The sequence below is a fragment of the Gouania willdenowi genome, chromosome 8 (assembly GCF_900634775.1).
Source record: "Gouania willdenowi chromosome 8, fGouWil2.1, whole genome shotgun sequence".
NCBI classification, from domain to species: domain Eukaryota; kingdom Metazoa; phylum Chordata; class Actinopteri; order Blenniiformes; family Gobiesocidae; genus Gouania; species Gouania willdenowi.
Window position 1 is genome coordinate 21,977,821 of NC_041051.1, and position 16,260 is coordinate 21,994,080.

The 16,260-nt window shown below is 38.4% G+C and overlaps 1 protein-coding gene across 2 annotated transcripts in view; it reads left to right on the forward strand.

Moving 5' to 3' along the window:
* aclya (ATP citrate lyase a) overlaps positions 1-16,260 on the forward strand; it is a 32,271-nt gene that overhangs the window by 14,754 nt on the left and 1,257 nt on the right. For both annotated transcript variants that reach the window (XM_028454593.1, XM_028454594.1), the window contains exons 6-27: positions 400-479; positions 858-988; positions 2,747-2,865; positions 4,608-4,744; positions 4,828-4,889; positions 4,972-5,089; positions 6,442-6,599; positions 7,254-7,347; positions 7,772-7,913; positions 8,026-8,194; positions 8,279-8,383; positions 9,191-9,387; positions 9,454-9,535; positions 10,073-10,183; positions 10,268-10,395; positions 10,474-10,567; positions 11,304-11,458; positions 11,531-11,681; positions 12,397-12,540; positions 15,253-15,366; positions 15,447-15,529; positions 16,122-16,198. In XM_028454593.1, coding sequence (XP_028310394.1) covers positions 400-479; positions 858-988; positions 2,747-2,865; positions 4,608-4,744; positions 4,828-4,889; positions 4,972-5,089; positions 6,442-6,599; positions 7,254-7,347; positions 7,772-7,913; positions 8,026-8,194; positions 8,279-8,383; positions 9,191-9,387; positions 9,454-9,535; positions 10,073-10,183; positions 10,268-10,395; positions 10,474-10,567; positions 11,304-11,458; positions 11,531-11,681; positions 12,397-12,540; positions 15,253-15,366; positions 15,447-15,529; positions 16,122-16,198 — 2,651 coding nt within the window. The remainder of the gene's footprint in view (positions 1-399; positions 480-857; positions 989-2,746; positions 2,866-4,607; positions 4,745-4,827; positions 4,890-4,971; positions 5,090-6,441; positions 6,600-7,253; positions 7,348-7,771; positions 7,914-8,025; positions 8,195-8,278; positions 8,384-9,190; positions 9,388-9,453; positions 9,536-10,072; positions 10,184-10,267; positions 10,396-10,473; positions 10,568-11,303; positions 11,459-11,530; positions 11,682-12,396; positions 12,541-15,252; positions 15,367-15,446; positions 15,530-16,121; positions 16,199-16,260) is intronic.

Consider the following 16,260-nt stretch of genomic DNA (forward strand, 5'->3'; position numbering starts at 1 on the left):
TATATATATATATATATATATATATATATATATATATATATATATATAGAGAGAGAGAGAGAGATATGTTTTTTTTTTTTTGTTTTTTATTTTTAAATAAAAAAAAAAAACCTGGAAAAACAAAGAATAAAAAATATTTCTTCCTTGAGGTTCATTTTAAACAGTTTAATGGGAGGATGTGTAATTCTTAAACCCTGTTTACAAAGATCCTTTGTTTTTCTTTCATGCATTTCCTTCACAAATTCAGAATTCCTGATTTTGAAATTAGAATAATTATAAGTAATTAAAACAGAACATTTTTTACTTGCTCACATGTTTAAAAGGTTTTCATAATTAGAAACGTACTCAGCCCTAATATGATCTCAACTGATGTCCAACTGATATTTTCTGTCCCTTCAGGGTTATCGCCTGCTTCATTGTGGGCCTTTTCAACCTGTATGAAGACCTGTTCTTCACTTACTTGGAGATCAATCCTCTTGGTAGGTCATGTTGATTCCTTTTACTAACACAATGTTGCTTCCTCACTTCATTCCAACTCCAATTCATATCCAACATATGATCTCAGAGAATATGAAAGGCAGCGATTAAAACAGCTGAAATAGGTTTTCTAGATCATTTATGTTTCTAAGGGGAAAAACCTTTTAATAATTGAGACACTTTCTGTTTGATGGATGCTGTGTGTGTTTGTATTTAGGTAATTGGACACCAGCACAGACCCTCTGGCAAGCTGTTGCAGCTGATGTTGCTGTTCTGCTTCTTTGATCACTATCCACCCACTTCCACATGCTTACTCCTCTTCCTCCCTCTGGAACAGTCGTGGATGACAGGGACTGAGGATGTCTATCTTCCTTTTTCAGTGGTCACCAACGAGGGCGTGTTCGTGCTAGACATGGCGGCTAAGATCGATGCAACGGCTGATTACATCTGCAAAGCAAAGTGGGGAGATGTGGAGTTCCCTCCTCCATTTGGCAGAGAGGCTTATCCAGAGGTGAGGGTCGGAGATACAGGTTCTCTAAGCTAAAACTTGTGATGTGAGACCATGTGATGCTAGTAATGGAGTACAATGTCCAAGGTTATTCAATAGATAAAAGACACTTTCACTGCTGTGCTTATATTAGACACGCCAATGACTCGTCACTTCAGGGTTTTGGAAAATCCGGAAACAGTATTATGAAAGAAACCCAAAGCAAGCCCAGAAACCCCGTACTGTACATGCTAACTCCGTACATGCTAACTCCGTACATGCTAACTCCGTACATGCTAACTCCGTACATGCTAACTCCGTACATGCTAACTCCATACAGAGAGGAAAACTGATGCAAATGACACTTAAAGACCTTCTTTATTTGTTTTTGTTTTTAAACTTTGAATGTACATTTTATGTAATGTCTTAATAATGTAAATGTAATGATAATAATAATTATGTAATAGTAATACATAATATTTACCTCCATTAAGGAGGTAATATTTTCACCAGCTTTTTATTTTTTGTTGTTTGTCTGTTCGCAAGATTATGTCAAAAGTACTTAAAGGATTTTGACAACATTTTAACCAAAGATTGACAAAAAATGTGGGTGGTGGGGCGGGGGGTATTTGAAATAACTGACAAAAATTCACATCTCGATTTGTAATAGATTCCTTTGCTCTCTTTTTTTGTGTTTTACTGCCGTACCTTCGTGTCCATGAGTGTTGTTCTTCTGTAGCAGAGGCATGTGCATGCAGGCACACTGGTCCGGCGGTATATTAAAAATTCACATCATAGCGAAAATATATACCGGTATTCTGTATGAACCGTTATACTGCCCAGCCCGAGTATAGCAATGTATGAACTACTACTACTATATGGAAAATGTGAGCAGTGTTGTGCACTATGATTCATGTCTTCTTTATAGTCTATTATGGGCCCCATTGAACACTAATGTAGGCTAGTCTTCAGCTCACGGACCATATGTTTAACACTCCTGATATACAGTATTCTAGTGCTCAAAGAAGGTAGAGAAAATCTGATGTAATAAGGGCTAAAGGCTCACTAGGTAAGGAAAGTCCCATTTTCTAAATGTCAGCATGCATACATTTCTCCTCCTGCTCTAATACATGCTGGATCCAGTCAATCATGGACATTTATTTATCAAGAAAACATGTTCAATTACTAAATTACAAGAGCATTGATTTTTTTTTTTTTTTTTTTTCCTCTTTTAAAAAACTGTAACAAAATGCATTTGATAAGCAATCCTCTCATTTCCCCACCATGGCTTGGTTAAATAAAGTGTTAACAGATGAAAATACAGTAAATGGAAACATCCTTGCATTTTTTTCTATGACTTGTGGAAAAGATGTCTTTTTTTTAATTTATTTTTGTATTATTATTTTTTTTTTAATGTATTTTGGCACATGTAGGCACTCATTTGAGGCAGACTGTCTGTGTAACAGACGGCTCGCTCTAATTGGACTGCTGTACGATGTGAGTGGAGATGAGGGACAGTAGGTGCCTTTGATTAGAAGCTGTTTTTCACCTCTGTGTCACCAGCTGTGCCTCCAGCAGTCACAAACAGCCACTCATGTGTCATTGCAGTTAAAATCTATACTCGTTTTTTTCCCCCTCCACAATCAGTGCACATGTGTAAAGTAAATACATTTCATGCACGTGAAGAGGTGCTTGTACTGCTTCTGCTCTGATTCAAGCCGTAATCAAAAACTCCTTTTGTAAATACTCTTCGCTCTTTGACCTTCTCTTTATTTGTTGTAGGAAGCTTACATTGCTGACCTTGATGCTAAAAGTGGTGCAAGCCTCAAACTGACTCTGTTAAATCCACGAGGACGAATCTGGACCATGGTGGCAGGAGGCGGGGCCTCAGTGGTTTACAGGTAACCAGAGGAGTGCAAAAACACAACCTGTTAGAAAAGCTACCAAATCTGTGATTTTATTGCCCTGCACATACTGTATCTGTGTGTGTTAGTCAGACTAATGATGATGCAGCCGTTCAGCCACAGTAACGTCTGCTGCTTTTTTTTTTTTTTAAAAAGGAGGTGCTGCTGTGTGTAAAGACAAATGCTTCTTTCTCGCTGCTCTGCCTCTTGTCAGAGAAGTAAATCATAGCATGCAGATACACCAGCCGTGACTGATTATTTCCCCTGTTGACTGTAAACAAATTGGTTTTTATTAAATTATGTAATTGTTTATTAGAAACATTCAGGAGTCATTAAAAAAAAAAACATGTAATTGTTCTTTCTGTTAATGATGCTGCTTTGTTTTTGTTTTTTTGTTTACAAGCTTAGAAAATAGATCCATCCATTACATCAGGGATGCCCAATACATGGATCGCGATCGCCCGGTTAATCGTAGAGTTTTTTTTTTTTTTTTTTTTTTTAGCGCTTGTGGGCTGTGAGACTTTCTAAATGACACATGCCAGCAATGGAACCCTTTAAAACAATGTAGCTTCTCAGCTCAAGGTATAGTGGCACTTCATTTACAACCTCCAACAATCAGAAGAAGACCCTCCACCAAACCAGTCGACCCGATACATTAAAGTTGATATGCAGAGTTTCTGAGAAACGTCTCGATGCCCCGCCCTAAACAGCTCCACTTCCTCCCACTGCCTCTGCCAAACTACCAGAAGCCACGCCTCTACTTTTCTGCACGCGCATCGCAGAACATAACATGGTTGCATCGGGTCACATTGATATAGGTCTATGGGTCAGGTAAGAGCCAAAATCATATTTACCTGTTTGCTGTTGTGACGCTGCACAGTTCTGCATTCACTTTGATTGACAGTCTCAAAAACAGGAAGTCAAAGCCTATTGGCTGGGCGATCACGGCGATTGTTTCCATTTGTATAGGGGTCTATAAGACAAAGGAGGGACTTATACACATTAATGTATATGAATGACCACCAGCAGTAGACCATAGTAAAATACTAGTTCAATATTTTTTTCGCATTTCAAAAGAATGGATATCGGCTTTAACTAAAGAAGCAACTTTAGGACCAAAACTTCTGACTTTTGTGGGAAAGCTAGTGGAGATCTGGGGGAAAAATGGCCTACAAATACTAAAATAATAACATACAAATACTAAATGTGGCTTAGTGCATGCTATTTGTTAGCCAGATACAGAGCTCCGCGCCGTAAATCGATCTGGTTCATTTATGTTCGTCAATGTCTTTGTGAGCATAAAGTTGCCTCATTTATTGTAGTTAACAAGGTTTTGCTTGGTAAACTGCAAGCGCACTTGATATTGTTATGGTTAATATAAATGAAAAGGAAAGAACTAAGGACTAGTAAACTACAACCATGTTTGATGGGCCTCGAACAGCTTTGTACCTGGACATTTAGGCCCAGAACATCTGATTTAGCCGACAATCTTTCTTTCCCAATCCCGAACTCCCTCTGGTCATTGCAGGTTTAGGGGGACTGTGAAGAGACGTTAATGGTAAAAGTATCGCACAATCCAAAAAGTGTGGGTTAGGGTTACTACATCTGTACAATGAAATGACCACGTTTAAATAAAGTATTAGAGAAACCATGTCAACATTTTTGTTACGGTTATTTGCATTACATTTTCACAATGAATATTTAGTTTGAGGTCATGAACAGAGTGTTTTCTCTCCAAGTGACACAATCTGTGACCTGGGTGGGGTCGACGAGCTGGCAAATTATGGCGAGTATTCAGGAGCACCAAGCGAACAGCAGACCTATGATTACGCTAAAACCATCCTGTCCCTGATGACCAGAGAGAAGCACCACGATGGTAGGGAAAGCTGCCTCTAAAGTCAACCTGATGTATTTTTTGTTGAGTTAATATCTACTGCTCTGAATATTCCTGCATTCCAGGAAAAGTCTTGATCATCGGAGGAAGCATTGCCAACTTTACAAATGTCGCTGCAACATTTAAGGTACCACCGCCATTTGGTTTGGGATAAAAACACTTTTTTGATTCATGGTGTTCGATCCATCATGTCCTCGTGCTTTGTTCAGGGGATTGTTCGTGCAATCAAAGATTATCAACAGCCTTTAAAAGAGCATGAGATCACCATCTTTGTCCGCCGTGGAGGCCCCAACTACCAGGAAGGACTCCGTGTGATGAGAGAAGTTGGTACGTTTGTCAGGTTCTTTTATTTTTATTTTATTCATATATGTACTTAGCAATTAGCATTATTTTGTAATGCAAAATAATGCAAATTATTTTATGATTAGATTCTTTTTAGTCCTAACTTTTTACTAATTCTTTTATATACTATTCACAGTATGTTGGATGTGTCATCTGTGTGGTATATTACCTGTGTTTACGTTAATGTTGCTTGGCACCAGGATTGGGGAAAATAACACGTTTTCAATTACCCATGTTCAATTACGATTACAGTGATGAACATTTTTTCCAATTGCAATTATTTTTTATCCTCAGAAAGTAAATTACAAATATGTTCTTAATTACTCAATTTCAATTACAATTAATCACAATTACTGAGCATGAAATAAATAACCTCATAAAAGTTAACCTTCCTCTTGTGCTAGCTTTCTGTTAGCATCTCTTATGATAACGGGTCTTAAATCAGCTGTAAAATACACTGAAAACAAATATTTATCTTCTAATTTCTTTCCTATCCATTGGTTATCTTGTTAGGCTGCGTTCACACCAGATGCGTCACGAAATGTTTGTGCGACAGGATTGCATACAAAGTCTATGGAAATCTTTCCTGTGCGGCGGTGCGGTCCGTTCCGCGTGTCAAGAGTATTGGCTGTGCGAGCGCGCTCCCGATTTTTTTTGTCATATTCGCACATTTGCAAGAGTTGAAAATATTGAACTCCTGCGACTGTATCGCATGACGAAAACCAATCAAGAGTCTTTGTTGATGATGACGTCAGGTGGTCAACACGGACACCGGTCTGTTCATGTCCATTCAACCATGGAGTAGAAGCTGTGTGTGACCACCTGGAGCTGTATGACACGGCCTTTATAACCGGGACCGGACTAGGAAGGATTTGGCGTGGAGGAGAATCAGCGAGGAGGTGGTAGTAGCAGGTAAAAGTTCTCTCTGTAGTTTTCATCTTTGAAAGTCGGGGGACATTTTTTGATCCTGCGAAGCCTGCGATACGTTTCGTGTGGCAGATGCGTCTGGTGCCGCAGAAGACGCATTCGGTGTGAACGCAGCATTACCAATGAAAATATAGGTTTTAATATTTGTGGTGTGGACGTCTGAGCCTTTTTTGTCAGTATACCCCTCAATTTCAATTATTTGTTTTATTAAAACATTACAACAGCAACAAATTGTTAAAATTATAATCATGCCATAATTTTAAATAATTATCAATTATGCGATTGCAATTATAATTGACAAATTAAGTTCTTAATGGAAAAATAAAGTTATTTGATAAATTTTTGAGATATCAGGACAATTCGATGGTTTGCTCATGCACCCACTCACTGTCTCACATTCTCACCCACAGGGAAAACCACTGGCATCCCCATCTATGTGTTTGGCACAGAAACCCACATGACTGCCATTGTTGGCATGGCGCTGGGCCACAGGCCGATCCCCAGTGAGCCTCCCGCTGCAGCTGCACACACCGCCAACTTCCTCCTCAACTCCAGCGGCAGCACATCGGTATGACACGAAGTGGCATGGGATCCAAACCCTGTCACTCCACTTTATGAAGTGTGATTAAATCACTGTTTGGCTTGACTGTACGAGTGAGCTGAAATACACTCTGCAGCCTCTGCTTCAGTTCATACTCTCGCGTCCCTTTTAGCGAACCACATTATCTAAAGCTCAATGGCTTTTTTGTTGTGAGATTATTGTGTTGTGGGCTGCTCTCACTGGGATGGCCCTCAGTCAGTAGTGCAGTGCAGCAGCACCCTGAGGCATCCATTAAAGGTTGTGTAATACAAGAGACTTCAGTGAAGTGAGTGTAGAGTAGAATGCCTTTATTGTCATGGCACAATAGTATTCAATCAAATCTGTGATAATATACTTCAAAGTGCAAGGAATAAATAGATTTAAAACCGTATTAAAACACCAATAAATAAGAACAAGCATACTAAGAAATATGAGAAAATGTGGTCAAAGCTCAAAGCTTGATGCACATCTTTGAGTTCTTCATTTATCAGTGATGGCACATGGGTAGAAAGTCTTTGTGTGTTAGAGTTCATTTTACTTTGAATCTAATACCTAAATCATAAAGTTATTAGTAGATTCATTCTCATCATTAGCAATATAAAAATAAATAAAATCCACATTTTTTTTTTTTTTTTGTTCCAGACCCCCGTGTCCAGCAGAACAGCCTCATTTTCTGAAAGGAAAGCCCAAGTCAAAGGCTTACCTGCTCAGAAAGCTAAATCTGGAGCTCCTGGTGGTGAGACCACACACAGTTCACTCACTCACGTTTATTCATATCAACTTAAAACAACAAAATGTGGTGTAAAATGCACAAAAATGGTCATTTGTGTGGTGATTACAGATTTTTACCACCACCTTTTATTCCCCCCCCCCACACACACACACACACACACACACACACCATGGAAGATTCAAGTAATTATTATTATTATTATTAACCACTCATGATCGGCGACATTTCTAAAATTCATACCTCTGTTCATAATGTTTACTAAATTTGACTCCGTTATGTCTGGTTGGATCATTCACCCCACAGAGTTTCATCAGATTTAAGTCTGGATTGCACATTTCATCATGACTTTGAAAAAATGGTGGTGGCCTTTAATCGTTTATTTATTAATTCTTTAGAACACATCTGAGTTTGCCTGTTTTCTCCACAGCCAGGGCAACAACCCTGTTCACTAAGTCCACCAGGACACTAGTGTGGGGAATGCAGACCCGTGCTGTGCAGGGCATGCTGGACTTTGATTATGTGTGCTCAAGAGATGGGCCATCTGTCGCTGCTATGGTTTACCCATTCACGTGAGTTTTTCCTCAGTCTTTCCTTTATCAGTTCATGGTGGCTCATATTTGGTTCTTTATCGTACATTTAATGTGGTTAGAAAAATGTCATAACCTTTTTGTTACTTTCCAGTGGCGACCACAAACAAAAGTTCTACTGGGGACACAAAGAGATCCTCATCCCAGTGTATAAAAACATGGGTGATGCCATGAAGAAGCATCCAGATGTTGATGTGCTCATCAGTTTTGCTTCGTTGCGTTCAGCGTTTGATAGCACCATGGAGACCATGCAGTACCCACAAGTAAACACCCTCGTGCAACATTTGCATGCTCTAAAAACTACGTAAGTCACAATAATGATGCCTTTCTTTTTTGCTTGCACTCAGATTCACACCATTGCCATCATTGCTGAGGGAATTCCAGAAGCCCATACCAGGAAGCTCATCAAAGCAGCAGATGAGAAAGGCATCACCATCATTGGACCAGCAACGGTGAGTCTGTTTGTTCTTTTTTATTTCCCTGTTTTAAAGAAAGCAGTGTTTCTCAAGTGGGGGTACGCGATGAGAGAGAAAAAATAACAAATTAAGTGTCAGTCTTGGTCTCACCCCAGGTGTTTGATGACCGGAAATGATAAAAACTATAGAAATGAATTTATTCAGGAGCCACTAAATCAGTGTTTTTCAACCTTGGTGTCGGGACCCCATGTGGGATTGCCTGGAAGTTCTGAAAATTTAAAATAGATTTTTTATTTCAACACCCAACTGTATTTCTCGAAACACTATATTATTGGGGCGACCATGGATCAGTGGTAGAGTGGGTCATCCAGTAACCAAAGGGTTGCGGGTTCGAATCCCACTTTATCCAATTCATTGTCGTTGTGTCTTTGGGCAAAGTACTTTACCCACATAGCCTTTTATGAATGGGTATGAATTGTGCATAAATATTGATGGTGGCTACAATGTAGCTTACCACCACTGGTATGAGTGACTGGTGTGAATAATTGATTCTGTACGTGCTTTGATTCTCCTTGGAAAAAAGCGCTATAAAAATCTAAGCCAGTATTATTATTAAAAACTAATTCTTGAAAAAAATGCCTTTGGGGTCACCAGAAATTCTTGATATCAAAATGGGGTCACAATCCAAAAAAGTTGGGAACCACACGCTCTATGGTTTTTAAAATGTTGTAGTCGGACAAGGGGGTACTTGGATTCAGAAATAAGAGAAATGGGGTACTTCAGCCTATTATTAAAAAGTTTGAGAACCATTGAAATAAAGTATGACGAATGATCTGATTTCAGGTCGGAGGAATCAAACCTGGCTGTTTCAAGATTGGAAACACCGGTGGCATGTTGGACAACATTCTGGCCTCTAAGCTCTATCGTCCAGGCAGTGTAGCTTACGTGTCCCGCTCAGGAGGAATGTCCAACGAACTTAACAACATCATCTCCCGCACCACTGATGGTGTTTTTGAAGGCGTAGCCATCGGTGGTGACAGGTATACAACTGACTTATTTCTGCAGGATTTAAACCTAGAACTTGCTGATCCAGAACTCTTTTTCAGATACCCAGGCTCTGTGTTTACTGACCATGTGCTGCGCTACCAAGACACTACTGGAGTCAAGATGATCGTTGTGTTGGGAGAGGTACGATAAAGAAACCCTTCACAAATAGGAGCAGGGGTTCTCAACTGGTCTCACCCTGGGACCCACATTAAATGGCGACCAACTTTTTTTTTTTAAGAATTCAACCAACCAATTTTAGTTTTTAAAAAATAGCTGTTGAAAACATAATCTACATATTTTCCTGTGCAACATGCATTTCACAGCATACCTGTCAAAAGAAAAGGTTTTTTCAAAATAAAACACAAGTTTAACATGAGCGATATTAAGTATTTATTTATTTATTTTTGACCAGCTGCCCGCGACCCACCCAGTACAGGTCCGCGACCCAGAATTATTATTATTTTATTTTTTTTTGCAAAACTTAAACAACAAGAAGAAAAAAAAATGCAAATACTTGATAATCATAGAAAAAATATATATAGCTCAATTAATTTTGTTTCATTTTATTTTCTTCTTCTGTAATGTATTTTAAAATACATTTGATAGTTTAATAATCCCCTGTCATTAATTATCAATCATTTGTGGTAGTAATTTACTGTCTTACTCTACCTTTAATAGATTGGTGGAACAGAGGAATATATGATCTGCAAGGGCATTAAAGAGGGCAGGATCACAAAGCCTGTGGTGTGCTGGTGTATTGGCACCTGTGCTACCATGTTCTCCTCAGAGGTAAGAAGTTACCACTTTTGGGGAAAAGGATTTTATAATGTTAACTCACTTTTTGATATATTTTGCACATTTTTCTCCTATCAGGTTCAGTTTGGCCATGCTGGAGCTTGTGCTAACCAGGCGTCTGAGACGGCAGTAGCAAAGAACAAGGCTCTAAAGGAGGCCGGGGCATTTGTTCCCAAGAGCTTTGATCAGCTAGGGGAAATAATCAAGTCAGTGCTCAATCATTGTTAAAGAGTGTTGTAGGTTTTTGATCTTATTGGATGATTGTTTCTCTTCCCTCGTCACAGATCTGTGTACGACAACCTTGTTGCCAAAGGAGTGATTGTACCAGCTGAGGAGTTGCCTCCTCCCACTGTGCCAATGGATTACTCCTGGGCCCGAGTGAGTTAACATGTTCCTTATGTAGGGCTGGGCAATATGGACCAAAATTCCTATCATGATATTTTTTCCCAAAATGGCGATATACGATATAAATCGCGATCATTTTATTTCAAATGAAGTCTTACCAGAAAGACAATTCTGGGTTAAATGCCACATAGGCTTAAATGACATCACAGTGCTTTAAGATTGGTAATAACTTGTGAGTGTATCACAAACATTGGCAAGTAGCGGCCCCAAAAGTAAATGAACAAAATGAAATGACTGCAAAAAATACACAAAATGACTACAAAGACACAAATTAACAGAGAAATACACAAAAGAACAACACAAATACTTAATAGGACAACAAAATACACAAAAGCTGTAAAAAAAAATACACAATGGGACTGTAACATTTATTAACTTACAGCTGCACAATATGTGCCACGTTTGGCTTTTTGTCCTCTAAGGGACAGCACGTGTGAGTGAGTTTTGTAGTGTGTCTTGTTTAGGGGAACGTCTGCGTTAGGATGCACTCATTGATCATCTAACTGTGCTTATGATGCTGGTCTGAGAAGTTGCAAAAGCGACTCCTAGAACAAGTATTTTAATACAAAATAAGCTATGAAAATATATCAATATGGGTGATGATATAGTTTTCTATATCACCAAAATAGAAAACTGGATATATCGTGAGTCTTTAAAAATTGCCCAGCCCTATCCTCGTGAATCAAACTGCTCTGTGTTTTCTTCTCAGGAGTTGGGTCTGATACGTAAACCAGCCTCTTTTATGACCAGTATCTGTGACGAGAGAGGTCAGGAGCTCATCTACGCTGGGATGCCCATCACAGAGGTCTTCAAGTCAGAAATCGGCCTGGGAGGAACTCTGGGACTTCTTTGGTTTCAGAGAAGGTCAGAGACATTTTTTTTTTTTTAATTAAAAATACATAAAGGACCAGAATCATCGCTGTGTTTTCTGCTCAGGCTGCCTCGGTACGCTTGCCAGTTCATTGAGATGTGCCTCATGGTGACTGCGGATCACGGACCGGCCGTCTCCGGTGCTCATAACACTATTGTGTGCGCTCGAGCTGGCAAGGATCTCATCTCCAGCCTGACCTCTGGTCTCCTCACCATTGTAAGACAAATAATTAATTATGCTCTTTAATTAAAATCTAACGAATCTCTTTTTTTAATCTCACCCAAAAATTTGCTGAGAAATGCCCTCAACTTGAGGTATTTTTTTTATTTAAATTACATTATTGTAGCAGATCAAAAGATTGATCTATAACAAAGTGGCTTTATAAAGTCATTTATTGTTTCTAACAGACTTTAACAGATGCAGGCGTAGCTATTTACATTCTGCAGTATGTGAGACGAGTCCCAAGGGCTGCTGTAGTTTAGACCATCAGGGGGAATATTGCTGTGTACGTATCTCAATCTCTAAATAATAGAAAAGACAAATGAAAAAAAACATCAGATCCATATGAAGTGCTATTAGTTAGCACATCAAAAAACAGTAAGACCACTTTTCTGAGCAATACAATTATTGAACACCGAACTTGTTGCTTTTTCTCTCCTTCAGATAATAAATATTTATCCAGTGACTAATGGATTTATTCATTTTGGCTCTGAACCCTGTCCTTGTCTTGTCCAGTTTTGGAATGAGAACGGTTCTGCGCTGTTTGCAGTGCTAAAAAAAAAAAAAAGAGAGAACTGATTAACGGCGTTCATTTTTTATAGCGCATAATTTTTCTTGTATTTAATTAATCGCAATTAACGCGTTAACGTGACAGCCCTACTATTTACATAGTTTTGTAAATTACTACCCTGAGCCCTTTTTTGTTGTTTAGGGTGACCGGTTCGGAGGGGCTCTGGATGCTGCAGCAAAGCAGTTCAGTAAGGCCTTTGACAGCGGCGTGCTGCCTATGGAGTTTGTCAACAAGATGAAGAAGGATGGCAAACTGATCATGGGAATAGGACACAGAGTGAAGTCGGTAAGTTTCATTTCATTAATTTATTTATTATCTCCCGCCACAAAGTGTGGAAGGGGGATATAGGTTTGAGCTCTGTTCGTCCGAGTTAAATGGGACAGCTTTTCTCAGAAACTGTTTAAGATAAGATAACTAAATTCGGCTGTGTGGCTTCAGGGTATCAATACCTTGATGGAGTTCGAAAATGAGAAGCGCGCAATTTTTTTTTTTCAGAGTTATTGCCCTTGTTCCGTTTTATGGACTCTGTTCGAGGAATCTTCAAAGGGGACAGCTTTTCTTAGAAACTATTTAAGATAGGATAACCAAAATTGGTGTGTGGCTTCTTTTTTTTTTTTTTTTTTTTTTTTTTTTTTTACCTTGTCTGCACATGTTGTCAAAGGTCAACACTACAAGAAGTGCAATTTTTTTATGACCGCAATGCATGTTTTTTTTATTGCAATTAAATAAATGAATGTATTTATTTTTAACTAAATTCAGTGTGTGGCTTCAGGGTATCAATACCTTGATGGAGTTCGAAAATGAGAAGTGCGCAAATATTTTTTCCGGAGTTATTGCCCTTCTGCCGGTTTTTTTTTTTACTCTGTTCGAAGCTTTTCTTTGAAACCGTTTGAGATAGTTAGTAGTTTTATATTCTGATGTGATAATATTTTCTTATGTTCACATCTAAGTTCTTAGATTCAGAACATTTAGGAAAAGGTTGTGAGTTATAATGAAAACCAATCTGGCGGGGGATGTTGATGACCATGTCTTCTTGTTTTAATTAAGACATTACATATTGATCAATGTGTCAGCAAACAGCATCAACATAAATATATCAAAGTTAGCACAATAGCTACATTTCCTACCCTGACTCCCTCTTCCCTGTTTCTTTCCCCCTCACCGAGGTGTAACATTGCCTTCTCTTTTTATATTCTTCCTATAATAAAGTGTTTCTTACGTTTCTCTAGGGAGGGCTGGTAATGGTCACAATTGTGCAATGAAATAAATTCATTCATTTAATTGCAATAGCAAAACATGCATTGCTGTCATAAAAAGATTGCAGTTCTTGTAGTGTTCACCTCTGACAGCATGAGCAGACAAGGTGAAGAAACAAAAACAATAGCTACATTTCATCCGTTGTCCTAAGGCAGGCAGAGGTGACAAGTACAGTAACAAAGTATTTGTACTTCATTACTTAAGTAGTTTGTTCTGGTATGTGTTTTTTTACTGAAGTATTTGTATTTTTGGCAACTTTTTTCTTTCACTCTTTACCGTTTTAAACAAATATCTGTACTTTCTTCTCCTTACATTTTAAAAATCAGCTTGTTACTTTTAAGACCTTCAAAGATACCGTCACAACATAAAAAGACCAACATCGCCATATTTAAAATAATTTTTCGCAGTTGTTGGTGTTTAGAATAAGTCATGGGGGATGCAGTGCGTTCTTTGCAAGCCAAAAAATCATGAGATTCTGGCTTTCAAGAACTCTGGCAAATCTAATCTTTATTTACAAATTTTATCTATAATGAGTGCTAAATTATCCAGGTGTTCATAAAGGGCAACAGATTTAATGTATTTCCATGTACCAGTTTTCTTCAAGTTCTTAAAAAATAAAAAAAATTATATATATATTGTCACGGCAAATTTGCAGTTGACCTCATTTGGAGACATGATTTATTGCTCTGGTTGAGTGATGGAGTCCAGGCGAGGCATTGATGATTTTATAAAAAAGGTTTATTATAAAACTAAATAAAAAGGAGTACAAAGATGGACAAAATTAGTGACCGCCCCGGGCAGACGTCCGATGACAGAGTGGCACAGTTCTAACTCATCACGTATATTCCCCCTCAGTCCCCCTCCCTCCTCCCCCCAGGAGATAAAGAGGACAGGGTGGAGGTGAAAGAAGAGGGTGAAAAGAGACAGTTTCTTCTTTAGGTCAAAACAACCAGTTCTCTGGTATCTCCTGATTGTCGTGAGTGTTGGAGGTGTGTGCGTGTATGGTGTTTGTGTGTATGAATGGATGTGTATTGGGTGTGTATGTGTGACTATGTGAGTGTGTGTAGGCATGTGAGTGTGTCATGCCTCTGTGTCTGAGGGATAAGATGTGTTTTGGGAAGCTGACCTCGAGAATAGTGCAGAAAACATGAGACAGCAGAAATGAAAAGTCTCAACTTAAAGCCTTAAAAAGAATAAGGTCTATGAGTAAATATGTTAATAAACATAACTAACAATTTTGCCCTGACAATATATATGGAAGTTGCTAGTTTAAAAACGTCTTATTATTGAAGGAACAATTGTTTTATTTATTACTTTTTTACTTAAGTACACTTAGTAGCATGTACTTTTTTACTTTTACTCAAATAAGGGACCAACTTCAGTACTTTTACTTTAACCAGAGTCATTTTTTGTTCAAGTATCTCTATACTTTTACTTGAGTACTGAAGACTCTTACTTTTGCCACCTCTGAAGACAGGTAAACGTGATATACAGTTGAACAATAACATTTAACATACAGTTAAGCAACATGACACAAACAATAAACTGACTGATGACAGAAAACATGATACCACACATACTATTTACAATTAAAAAAAACAACAGTCAGGACTTAAAAGAGTCCAAGAAGAAAAAAGTGAATGCACCAAATGACTTCACTACAGTTATTACAGCCAAATCTGAAATTAATTCATTTGTTGTAAAGTGTTGTATTTTACTAACATTTTTTTAATTCCTTAGATTAACAACCCTGACATGAGAGTCCAGATTTTGAAGGACTTTGTGAAGCAGAACTTCCCCTCCACCCATGTGCTGGACTATGCACTGGATGTAGAGAAAATCACCACCTCTAAAGTAGGAGTCTGACCTTTGTGCTGATTTTTTGTTTTTTTTTTAATAAAAGGATAAAAATCTCAAATCTGTGTCTCAATTAGAAACCAAACCTGATCCTGAATGTGGATGGATTGATCGGTGTGGCCTTTGTGGATTTACTGAGAACCTGTGGAGGATTCACACGGTGAGTCGTTTAGATCACGGGTTCTCAATCTTGGGGTTGCGGGACACTGGGAGGCGTCGCCAGATGCCTTCAGGAAACTAAGAATGTTTTCTGAACATTTTGAACCCACTTTTTGCTTATTTTTACCCTTTTTCTGCAACCACATCAAAGCCATATTTTAACCTATTTTCATCACTTTTTCTTGCCAAATTTCTGCTCCTTTCAATGCGGTTTTGCTGCATTGCTCCCATTTCTGCCACTTCATCAAATTGCAATGCCTTTTCTGCACTTTTTTTTTTCCACTTTCAATACATTTTTCCCAAGGTCACATGTTGACCCATTATTGTCACTTTTATCCTCTTTTCATCATATTTCATGCTTATTTAACAGCATCTATGATTTGTCATGCCGATTTTTTGCCAATTTAAACTAATTGTTCCTACTAAATGTTACATTATTAACATTTTGAACTGTTTTTACTACTTTTTCGGTCCATTTTGCCCAATTTCTGTGGTTTTTAAAATCACATTTCACCACTGTTTTTGGAAAGTGATGATTACTCACCTTCACTGATGTAGTTGTGTCTGTAATTGTTACCCTCGCATCACCACAGCGATGAAGCTGATGAGTTTGTGGACATCGGCGCCCTGAATGGCATCTTTGTTCTAGGCCGCAGCATGGGCTTCATCGGTGAGTTGTTTTGTGCACAGGCCACACGTGTAATACTTCTGGTACTGAGACTAACTTCCTCT